Source organism: Belonocnema kinseyi, chromosome 9, assembly GCF_010883055.1.
Source record: "Belonocnema kinseyi isolate 2016_QV_RU_SX_M_011 chromosome 9, B_treatae_v1, whole genome shotgun sequence".
NCBI classification, from domain to species: domain Eukaryota; kingdom Metazoa; phylum Arthropoda; class Insecta; order Hymenoptera; family Cynipidae; genus Belonocnema; species Belonocnema kinseyi.
Genome location: NC_046665.1, coordinates 87403795 through 87416876, shown reverse-complemented (window position 1 = coordinate 87416876; position 13082 = coordinate 87403795). Strand labels below are relative to the sequence as shown.

Here is a 13082-nt window from a genome sequence, read left to right as displayed (position 1 = left end):
TTTTCTCCATTCTATTTCTTACTTTCTCATTTAATTCTTCACTTTACATTCCTCATCCCATTCACTTCTCCCCCTCCTTCACAAACTTCTATTTTGGTGTGCCTCTATTTTGATGTTCTTGATGTCATCATTAAACTGTTCTTCTCTTTCTTTTGACCAATCGCCGCTTCCTTGTCGTTTTATCTTCCCTTTCTTTTTAACCTTATTGTTATTATTCCTTGTCCCCTTTAATGTAAGTATTATGGAAAAGTGATCCGAATCTATAGAATTCCTTATCTCTGGTTTATAGACCTCCCTTATCTCGTCGTCCACTATCACATAATCAGTTACCGTCCCCTTTTCTCTTTGTGAGCGTGTACATTCTTCTCTATATTTCCGTGTAAGATAAACCATCCTATCTTCTTTAAGCTCTTTAACCATTTCTTTCCTTCTCCAGAAGATTTAGATTTTCTTTCACTCTCTCCTTCCCATTTCCTTTCTACGATTATGAGCTTAATCTTTTCTTTATTTTCTTCCATTAATTATCTTATCTCTTCTGATTTCTCCTGCATATCTTTCACCTCTTTACTCCAATCTTTACCTTTTCTAATAATAATCCCTCTTATTTTCTTTTATTTCTGAGATTAAACTTAATTTAGGGTGGTCGCTGAAATTTTAAAAATAAAAAAGAAATTTTCCGAGTTTGATCTCAACAGTTATTCAAATAATCAGTTAAATTTTCATTTTTTAATTATGATATTCAGTTTATAATGCACAATTCGAAAATCTTTCACTTACAAATTTTTCATTATGGATTTTTATTTTTAAGTGCAGATATTTCATTTAAAGAATTTTAAAATTCATTTTTACAGACTTGAGAAATTAAAAATTATTAGGGTTTGAAATCGACAATTTTGGATAAAAACCCTTTTCAGTTAATCAAATGTGAATATAAATTGAAGTGATTTTAAAATTGAACTGTACATGAACGATTAACATGTGAATTATGATTGATTTTACAAGAAAATTCGGAATCAGTTTAAAATATAAGAATTGCCAGATTTTAACATTAAAAATTAAACTGTTTTAATTGGAAAGTCTAAGTAGTTAAACAAATGCAAAAGCCCGTTTGAAACTTTACACACTATTTTCAATATAAACAAGACTTCAAAATAAAAATTTAGTTTAAAATTTGAAAATTTTTAATTAAGCAAAATAAAAATTGCTTAATGTTTAGAAATATTTGATTGTCCATGTAAAATCAGTAATTACAAATCAAATATTCCAAACTAACCTTTTAACGTTATAATTTTAATGCTTCTATTTGAAAAAATATAATTTACAATAAAATTGTTGAATTTTGTTGCAAAATAAATATTGAACACCTATAATTCCTATAAAAAGTTTGAGTAAGTTAAGGAGATATTTAGAGGCATTGAAAAGATTCAAAATTAATTAGAAACTTGAATTGATTTCAAATAATTAAAAAAAGTGCGTGTTTCAACTAAATCAGGCTATTCGTACCGAAATTTCAGTGCAAAGAGCCCAAGGCCTAATTTAAAACCAAATATAAATGTATGCAAATCAAATTGCAAATTATGAACATAAGTTTAGAAGCTTCTTAAGATTGACGAAAGGCGTCAAACAATAACAGATATTTTGGAAGATTCCTAGGAAAATTGAAAATGACTTTTCACTCTGAAATATTAATTTTAAGTGAACATTTAAAAAGATTTAAAAAGATTTCCGAAATTGTCAACAATGAATCTAGAAGGTTTGAAGGAAATATTGTTAATTTGCAGGATTTAAATAAATTTTTTTGAAGAATTCGAATCATTTAAAAAAATGCTTAGAAGTTCTTAAAAAATTAAAAAATAATTTAAAACTTGAATAAATGTAAAACAACATGTGGATGTTTCAAGATTTTTAAATGAGGTTTAGACGCCTTTTGAGGATTTTAAAACTATTTTAAATAAAATAATTTAACTTTAAATTTAAGAAGTGCTCAGTTTGTAACAAAAATATAATCGTTCAGTTTTTAATATTTCTAGCTTAAAATGCGTAAAATAATTTGCTTCTCAGCTTTTATTCTTTCAAATGGAAATTTTTCAGTTTTAGAGTTTGAATTTGTTAATTTCATTGACCACGAAAAATGTTTGGGTACCAGAAAACACTGGGAAATGACCGGGAATTTCTTATGTGATTAAAGTGGCCACCCTGTTAATTTTCTGAAATAGAAAACCTGTAATTATTAAAATTTCTGAACGTTAAATTTGAACTTAAAATGTTAAAAATGTAATTTTTCCATTTTTGTAGTTCTTACATTGTAATTGAAAAGTTGAATTTTTTTTGTACAATTAACAATCAAACAATTAATCATTTGAAACATCCTACGTTTAAAATAATTTAACTTCTAATTATAAGGTGTTGTTTAAAAAAAAGATCAGTTTAGGGCATTTGAAACGATAGCGTGGTATTATATTTTTCAAACTAGTAAACTTTTAACTTTTCACTTTATAAAAGTTGAAAAAAATTCAGTTTAACGGTATTTAATTTAAATTTTATCTGCTGAAAAGTTCTAAAAGGTCCCGTTTTATACCTGCAGATTACTGAGCGTTTGATTAAAAAATTTCTGAATTAAAAATATTTTCACAGAGTACTCTAATTTTCATTTCAGTTTTAATTATCGCTGGCATGTAATTTCAGAAAAAGACTTGAGAGAGAGGCTGTTATTAAATGGAATTAAGAGACGAAAAAAGCGTCGAGTGTATAATCAAAACTTAACGACAAATCGTTCGAGGACGATTAACTGCAATAAGTGAGTCTCAAAGGTTAACAAGAAGTTTGTGATCCTCATAATTACTGATAGGAAGTTATGACGCGAAACACTTTATAACGATCCAGCATGTTCAGTTTAAACAAATAAAAACGTATCGGCCGATAATTTGGCCAGACCATGACTTGATAAATCATTTCAGTCATGAAGGTAATCATGCTATTTTAATAGGAAATAATCACAATTGACAAATTTGATAAGTCTAAATGTTTTTAACTCAACGTTCGAGTCTTGACGTCTTTAATTAACACAAATTTCCTTGTTAAAACGATTACTTCCGAAAAATAATGTTTGAAGATCGAGAAAAAATTTGACTTGACGTGGATTCGAACTTGGAACGCCGCTATCCATGAGTTGAGCGTTATCCAATTACACCATCAAGGCCTCATCGGATTAAGCAGATCTTTTCTTGTTCTTCATGCGAATAACAAGTAGAACAAGAACTTTTTAAGATTAATTCTTGACAGTATCGAATTTTCTTTGTTTCAATATCAAGTGTTGAAGGGCAGAGAAACGAGGGCAGCCTCGGACACACGCCATTATTAATACAAAATGGACATATTATTTGATATATTGATCGGAAATTGATCGCTAATGTAACTATTTTCGCACTTTGTCTTTCGACATATTTTCAAGCTTCATCGCTAGATTGAACAAAATTTCTAAACCATTTTCTTTTCTAAACATTTTTAACTAAATATTGGAATTCTTTTAACTGAAAAAATGAATTATGAAACAAAAAAAAGAGATGGTTTAATTTTGATTAAATAGAATTAATTTTCATTAAAAAAAAAAGAATTTTCTACAAAAAAGTTTAATTTTGTGCCAAATAGCTGAATTTTCTACCACATTGTCGAACTTTCAAGCCAAAAGTCAACCTTTCTACAAAACAGTTAAATTTTCAATCCGATAATATCAATTTTCAACAAAAAATTTAATTTGGAACTAGTAAATTGTCGACTAAATAGTGTGAATAATGAATTTTATGTTATTCCGATTTTTAAAAATAAATTTTCAGTTTATATTTGATTCATTTCTAAATATTTTAAACTAAATATTTGAATTTTTAAACTAGAAAAAGATCAATTTTCAACCGAAAATATTAGTTAAATTAGCCAATTAGTTAAATTTACAACACAATGGTTAAATTTTCATTTGAAAAAATTAGTTTATAACAAAAAAAAAGAAAGAATTTTACATAAAATGACGAATCTTAAAAAAAAAAATTTTTAAGAGGTTGAACTTCCTACCAAGAAGTTGAATTTTCAACCTAAAAGGCAGATTGTCAATAAAAATTTAATAGTAGATATATTCGACAAAAAAAACCTTTTTAATTAAAAACAACAAAAAAAAAACAGTCTGATTTGACCAAGAAAACCAAATTTTCAATTAAACAGTTGCATTTTAGTCAAAAAAGATGAAATTCCAACGATTACAGATAAATTTTTAGAACAGAAGGATGGATTTTTAACAGAAGAGTTAAATTTTTAACGAAGAAAGTTTTTACAGAAAATAAAGATAAAAATTTCATCGGAATAATTGTTAACTAGACAAACATTTTACACAAAAAAGTTGATTTTTCAACCAAGTAGTATAAATTTGTAACGAAATTGTTGAATTTTCACCAAAATAGTTCAATTTTGTTCTCGACAATGACATTTTTAACCAAGAAACATAAATTCTTATCACGAACTTAATAGTAGACTTTCAACCTAAAAAAGAATAAACTTTCACCAAAAGTTGTTAGATTTTCGTGTTGCGTTCTATTAATGCAAACCTCATTTAAATTTAAAAACGTGAAAAAGAGGGAAATAGGACAAAAACTGCAAGGCCTGCTATAAATCAATAGGAATGTTGTTAATTTATATAATAAACAATAGAATTTTTAATCAGCATTAAGGTAATTTTTTATTTGTTTAAATATTAGTTTAAAAACAGGAAATGAGAGGGGAAGAAGTGAGGAAAAGGAAAGTAGGGGAAATCAGAGGAGGATAAGTAGGGGAAGTGAGGAGAAACAATTGGAGATGAAGTAGGAGAAATAAGCGATTGGAAATGAGGGTTGTGGGAGTGTGGATACATGAGAGGGGAATTAAAAGCAAGTGAATAGAAAGAAAGTAGTGTAAGTTAGGGGAGCTAGTGAGTAGGGACGTAGAGGAAGTGCAGGCTGATGAAGTGAAGCGAAATCTAGGGAATCGAAAGTAAAGGGAAACGAGGAGATAGCGAGTAGGAGAAAAGAGTGGAGGCGGATTAGGTTCAGTAGATGAATCAAGGGAAATAGAGCGAGGGGTAGAAAAACTAAGCGGATGGGAATTAGGATGGGGGAAGTAATAGGAATAGGAAGGGATAGGAAGTAAAGGGAAATGAGGAGATGGTGAGTAGGAGAAATGAGGGGAGGGGGATTAGGCTCAGTAGATTAATTAAGGGAAATTGAGGGAGGGGTGCAGGAAATAAGCGGATGGGAAGCAGGGTGGAGGAAGTGATGGTTGGGGATAGGATGTAGGAGAAGGGAAGTGTTAGCCGAGGTAGCGAGTGGACGAAGAAGAAAAGGAGAAAGAAGTTGCCGAAAAGGGGCAATGTAGGAGAATGTAGGGAATAGGGGAGGGAAAGTATTGGAATAGAAGGCTTAAGAAACTTAATGACAATTTTTTTAAGGCGCGCAGCATCAGTTTGACTGATTTTTAAATTTATATTCAAAGAAGTGATTACATAAAGGATTACTAGCAATTGCATTGCTTCTGATTGCAGATATGCTACCAATAACTACAGAAATCATCCAAGAGGTCTGATAATATACGGACCAGCGACGGTAGCAAGTCTTCCTGGAAACGCAAGTGTCTGGCCTACTTCCGCATTATCAGAAATTGCAATACCTTCCAAGTCGGATACAATTCCTACTGGGACGTCTGGCGGTTCTGCAGTTGGGGTACCGAATCAAGATGCTTCCACCCCAAACACCACAGACACTACAATTCAACAACGATGTCCTCTTATTCCTCCGAATCTCGGTAAGCAAATCATTTCGCCTGGATGGACAAAAGCCCTTCAGGTTCTGTAGTTCTTCAACTGTTCAACTGTTCAACTGTTCAAATGTTCATATTTCATTCTCGACAGACTTTGACTTGAGCAAATCGAACTGGAGTTTAACCCTCCTCAAGTTTAATGAGTCTACAGCTCTCTAAAGGGCTTTTCCAGTTAACTTCTTGCTGCTTTTGATTTCAAGATTACTGCCAACCTCTGCAACATTTCCATCCTGTTCAATATAGGTAGTCTAAGAGCCAGCGGCACTGGACCTTGCGTCATCGCGGATATTGATTAAAAAATTAGGAATGATAGTTTTCATTCGGGTAATAACGAACCGTCATGCTGACCAAGCGAATCTTAGCTACGTATTTTAATTACTTATTGAAAAAGTCATTTTCCCTCAAAATTAGCATGTTTGCGGAATTTAAAAAAATCCTTTGCGCCCGGTCGACAGGGGGTTGGGACCGATTAAGGGTAGGCACATATATATTTCCAATAACTGCTCAATGTCAGCAATCACGTCAATTTTTTTCAATTCTGCGATGATGCTAATTTTGAGGGAAAATTAATTTTTCGATCATTAATTAAAGTGATGATGACGCAAGATCCAGTGCTGCCTCTTCTACTAATAAGTGCAGGTCTCGCAGACCGCTTTCTACATACCGTATTGTACCCTATATTCAATTAAGGTCTCTAAAGTATCCTATTTTGAAGAATTAGACCCTATGATGCCCTATTTGCTGTCCATTTTAAAACTTTAAAAAAATTGATAATATCGAAGTTTCCAAGAGTCAGGGCATTTTTGTAAGTAGAAACTCTAAAAAATTATCGGGGCTGCCACGCAGTGACTATTAGTGACTTTTTGTCGCAAATCAGTTTTTAGACACTCATGTAAATGAAAATATCACATAAGTCACTTATCATTTAATAGATTAACTGATGGGTTAATCACTTTTCTATTCAGGTTTATACCTATTTCTGAATTTTCATGAATTCTTTTGAAATATTTTAGGGTATTTTTAAAGATTCGAAAAAGTTTTGAAATAGATTTCAATTATTTGAAGGGATTTTTAAGATTTCAGGTGTTTTTTCGACCTTTTAAAGTATTTTGAAGATCTTTTAATTTGAAAAATCTTAATTAATTTTAAACGATTCCAATGAATTGTTTATTAATTTGTATTTATATTTCTTTTTGTAGTTGCTTCCTTCTAACGATTATATTTTAGTTGACAATTTTTAATTTTAATAGAAAATTCAACAATCCTGTTATATGTTTATATTTTGTGATTGAAAATTCAACTGGTTTGTTAAAAATTCGTCTTTCCGGGTTGAACATTGAACTATTTTTGTAGAACATTAACTTTTTGTTGAAAAATAATATTTCGGTGTAGAAAATTTAACTGAAATTTTTCTTTGTTTGAAAATTCAAGTTTTTTTTTTAAATTAGCTTGTTTGTTTTGTTTATAAAGTCATCTATTTTTGTAGAAATTAAATATTTTTTGTTTAAAAATAAAACTGTTTGTTTGGAAATTAATCTTTTTGGTTAACTTCAACGAATTTCTACTGAAAACTAAAATATTTCTTTGTTGAAATAAATACCTGTTTGGCTGGAAGTTTAACTATTTTTTTTAATCGATCAATTTGTCAAATAAAAAACAGTTGAATTCAAACAAAACAGGTTCGTTTTCAAGTATATGTATCTTTAACTAAAAGTATTAAATTTGTACTTAAAAAGACGTAATAGTAACGAAGAACGTAATAATTGATATTTTAATCAAAAAAGATTTTTAATTTAAAATAAAAAACAGTTGAATTTATTAAAATAATTATAAATAGTTGAATCTTGAACCAAAATGATGAATTTTCAACTGCGAAGATTAATTTTCTCCAAAAAAAGTCGAATTTTTAACGAAAATGACGAAACTTCAACGAAGCAAGTAAATTTGTGAGAAATTCGTTTTTCTTCTTACCAAGTAGTTTAATTTTGTTTAACAACAAAATGTTGGTAAATTATAATTTGAAGGAAAAATAATTTCCAATAAAAAATAAAAACTTCTTATAATTAATTATTTTTTAGGCTTATTTGTTTATTTGATTTAAGGTTATACAGATATAAGTTGCCTAGGTTTCTTGAGAAAATTAAGAAAGATTTAAATGAGGTGAAAAAATTATCTAGAAAGTTTAGAAGAATTTAGGACTTCTTTCTTATTCTTGTGAATAATTTTAAAATATTTTCGAAATTCTCGGAAATCTTTCACAGTTTCTAAATATTTTGAATCTCTTCAAAACTTCTACAATTGTTAAATATCTTTTAAACTAACTCGAATTATTCCTAAAATTGTTCCGGATTCGCTTTTGACCATTTTTGAAATCGTTTCTAATGTTTTAATATCTTTTTAAATATTCTCTTAAACTATTATCTTAAAACCTTTCAAAATCTTTAAAAAGCTTCAAAATTTCATTTCGAAAGCTTAAAAAATCTAAATTTCATTTTATTTTTTAACAATATTTTCAAATTTAATAATATTTAGACAATTCTTTGAAAACTTTTAAATATATTTCGAACTTATACGAAGTTTTCGTGAAATTTTTTTAAAATCTACAAATTAAAAAATATTACATTATTTAAAAAAAATTATTTTGATTAATTATTTTTTCAAATTGTATTAAATTATTGTTATTATATAATTATTACATAATTATAAAATTATTGTAGAATATTCGTTCACTCGAAATATGGTGCCATTCACTGAATTTGAATAAATTATTTGAAAATCAATATAAGTATAAGGCATATAAATTAATATTCTCCTATTTCCAAAAACTTTTCCTTAAGGTATCGGCAATACCCCTGTGTATGATTTTCTTAAGATTCTTGAGAAAAGACAGAGATTTTTGAAAATTTCAGATGTCAAATAAAAATTTCAACAAAAAGTTCATCTTTAACAAAATAGTTTAAAAAATAATAATAATGAATGAATTCTCAACAAAAAATTGTATTGTTGACATTGCAATGGAAATTATTATTTTAAATGAAAATATTTGAAATCATCCAAAAAAAGACAAATTCTCTACAAAATAGTTGAATTCTCAACCAAACAAAAAAATTAAATTTTCGACCAGTTGTATTTTTACCGAAAAAAATCCATCATTTTCGAAAAGAGGTGATTTTTCTGTAAAAGAGATCAGTTTTTTAAAGCTGATGATATGAATTTTAAAAAAAAGATCAAGTTTTCACTAAAATGATGCATTTTCAGCTAAAAAAAGATCTTTTAACAAAGCATACGTAGTTGAATTTTCCATACACAAAAAGAAAAGAATTCTCAAAGGAAAATTTAATAGTTAAATTGAAACTGTAAGTTTTTTAAAAATTGAAAATACAAAAAAATTGAATTCATCCAAAAAGACGAATTTTAAACCAAAAAAATTTTTATTTTAAACGAAACAGTTGAAATTGTTTAAAATATTCAAATCTCCACCAAAAAAGATCGTTCAGTCAAAAAAAAAAGTTTTAGGCAAATTATAATTTAAAGAGAAAAGTAATTTTTATTATTAAATGAAACCCTCAAATAACTGTTTTTATCAGTTTATTTGTTTTTTTTGTTTTAAAGTTATATGAATATAATTTTTTTAGGTTTCTACAGAAAATTTAGAAATATTTTTGATGATCTCGGTTGTCTCAAAACATATATTTTAGTTCATTTTACAATATTAAAAAAGCTTAAATCAATTAAAATAATATGTAGGACTTTTTGACGCTTGGAAGAAATTAAAAAATATTTGATAAATTTTTGGAAATCTTTCAAAGTTTGAAAATATTTTTAATATCATCAATATTTCTGAAATATCGAAAAATGAATTTAAAAAACAAGGAGAATTGCAGAGAAAAAGGAAATAAAACTTTTTTCTATTCGAATTTTTTTTGTCAAACTTTTATTTTTAATTTAATTAAGCTTCTAAACTTAAATCGCTCTAACTCGGCTAAATATTATTGAAATGAGTTGAAATGTATAGGACTTATTCAAAATACTATCGCTACAGTATTTTGAATAAGGCCTCTAAATTTGAACTCATTTCAATAATACTAGAAGTCTTGTGCGCGCCTATTTATCTTTTTATGACAAAGCATAAATGAAAAGCCTATATTTTCTATGTTCTAAATATTTAATAAATGTTACAAAATATTAGTATAAAATAATAGCAGGCGCCAAGGGATGATTGCTGTACCTGAAACTGTAATTAATCTTTTATAATAGTATTTTAACAAATTTTATATTTTTTTGTAGAAAATTAAATTGAACTATTTTATTCCAACTGATATTTTTTTATTGAACATTAATTTACACCTAATATTGATGAATAGCATTTATTAAAATTTTGTAACTCACGTTTATGATAATCATATTCTTTAAATAATGAACTTTTCATTTTTAAACCACAATTCTTATAAATCAATTTAGCAAAATTTTTTTTGCACTTGGTAAACTCTCCCCTGAAAATCTTGGTCAAGTCTTCCCTTTAAAATATTTCTTTAAAATTGAACTAAGAATTATTATATTTCAAATTACAATAAAATTAATGGAATTATTTATTAAAAATAACACTTTGAACCAATAAATACTTGAAAACTTATCATGTGGGGTGAAGGTGTTGTGAAAAATGTGGTTTATAGAGATAGATGGAAGGGAAAGGTGTTATAACTGTTTTACAGAAGTCTTTTGACTTAAAAGTTTAAGGATTGGGACACATTATTTGATTTCCTAACTGACGATTCTTTATTTGTTGAAAATTCGTTTTTCTGGATGAAAAATTCGTAGTTTTAGTGGAAAACTCATCTGTTTGGTTAAAAAATGTCCTTTTTCTTAATTCTTTTATTTTCGGAAATAAATTAATGTTTTGTGCGAAAAAGTAACTTTTCTACTTTTGGTTTAAATTCGAATCTCTTACGGAAAATTAATCTTTATGATTGAAAATTCCTATCCTTATTTTTACAATGCATCTCTTGGCAGCATCTGCATTCGATGAAACATCAAATATTACATATTTTTTTGAAATTCTTTTTTTTAAGATGCTCAACACTACGTTTTCATTGAGAATTCTGTTTCTTTAATGCAACTTTTTTGTTGTTAAAGATTAATCTTTTTTGATTGGAAATTCGGCCATTCAGTTTAAAATTTATATTTTTAGGTTGGAAATTTAAGTTCTTGGTTAAAAGTTAAACTATTCGGTTGTAAATGCAAATCTTTCATTAAAAAGCCAAATTTTTAACAAAACCGTTTACACTGAAAATGTTAAAGTTTAATTTTCAGTTTAAAAGATTAAAGAATTTTTTCAAAGTTAAACTTTTAAATAATTAGATAAATTGTCAACCAAAAACTAAAAAATGTGATTATTTTAAAACAATAACAGCTGAATTGAACCAAAAACTGCATTTCAAGAAATTTTTTAAATTTTTAACCAGAGATAAATTTTTAACTAAAATAATAAATCTTCAACCAAAAAAATTAATTTTTAAAAGGTCGTTTAACCTTAAAACAATTGGAGAAAAGTTCAATAAAAAATATTAATTTTCACCCAAAGAAAAAAAGAAAGAATTTTAAAGAAAAGAATTAAATTTTCAACTAAAATGATGAATTTTTAGCACAAAAAATATCCATTTTTACTCAATTAGTTTAACATTTAACCAAGTAGTCGAATGCAAACAAAAAAGGCAAATTTTAAACAAAATAATTGAATCCTCAATAAAGGAGCTTAAACAAAAGATAATTCACAACTCCCAAATTACAGTTTTAGATATTTTAAACTTAACAAAATTGTTGATTTTTCAACCAGAAAACGCAAGTTTTCAAAAAAATAGTTGAATTTTCCACCGAAAGGGATGAATTTTTATTATGTTCATGATCAGTAAGAAACTCAAATCTTATTGGTTAAAAATTAATCTTTTGAACATAGAATTTATTTTACAACGAAAAAAAAGTTCTCTAAAAATTTAATCTAAAAAGAACACAATTCGCTTCCTGATCGATTCAGCAACTTGAAGTGCAGAATCTGCCTAATGTTAAATGAATTCGATCCCCTTTGAAACAATTTTTATAACACTGTTTTTTTTTGTTGAAAATTAATTTTTTTTAACAGAAAATTCAACTATGACATTTTTAGTATAAAATTAAATTTTGTAATTAAAGTGTGTTCTTTTTTCGTTAAACATCTAATTAATTGTGTAAAAATTCATGGATTTTGTTAGAAATTCGTCTTTTTTAGTAGAAAATTAATCTTCTTGTTTGAAAATTTATCTTGCTGATTGAGGATTCAACAATTTTTCGGACAATTCTTATTTTTGCAAAATTAATTTATTTAAGTGAAAATTTAACTTTCCATTTTTGGTTGAAAATTTATTGATATTTTTAAATACAATCTGTTTTGTTAGAGAACTTTCTAGATTTTGTAGAAAATTCTTATTTTTTGATAGAAAGGTTGATAGAAAGGTTATTCTTGGTTGAAATTAATATTTTTCATTAAGGATTTAGTTATTTAAAAAAAAATCATTTTCAGATTGTCAAAAACCAATTTCTTTCAAAGAAATTTTGATTCTACTTTTTTTTTGTTGAAAATTGATATTTTAATAGAAAATTGACCTTTTTTGCTTAATAATTCAATTTTTTAAATATTTCTGTTTTGGTAGAAAATTAATCCTTTTGGATTAAAATCGATCTTTTTTCGCTAAAAATTGAACTATTTGGAAACAAATTCATCTGTTTTCATACAGTATTTGGAAATTCAAAATTTTGTTGAAAATTCGTCATTCTTGGCAGAAAAATAAACTTCCTAATTGAAATTTCATCTTTTTTTCGAGGATTCTATTATTTCGTTAAAAATTCCTTTTTTTTGCGAAAAGTTAATTTATTTAAGGAAAAATTCGATTATACCATTTTTGATAGAAAAATTATATTTAAAAAAATGGATCTTTTTTTGTTAAAAATTTAATTTTTTTAAACCGTCTTTTTCAAGTAGGAAATTAATCTTCGCGGTTGAAAATTCATCTTTTTCATTGAGGGTTCAATTTTTTTTTTGAAATTCCTTCATATTCAGTTAAAAATTAATTTATGTAAGATAAAATTGGATTATATCATTTAAGATAAGATTCCGCATAAGTCGGAATCGTGAGGAATTTTTTCGTCGATTTGTGACTGTGGATGAAACATGGATACACTATTACACTCCTGAGACAAAGGAACAATCCAAACAG

General features: G+C 27.0%; 1 protein-coding gene across 1 annotated transcript in view; it reads left to right on the top strand.

Moving 5' to 3' along the window:
- Window positions 1-13082, top strand: part of LOC117180777 (beta-1,4-N-acetylgalactosaminyltransferase bre-4-like) — a 250704-nt gene that overhangs the window by 199697 nt on the left and 37925 nt on the right. The window contains exon 3 of the mRNA XM_033373279.1: window positions 5561-5820. Coding sequence (XP_033229170.1) covers window positions 5561-5820 — 260 coding nt within the window. The remainder of the gene's footprint in view (window positions 1-5560; window positions 5821-13082) is intronic.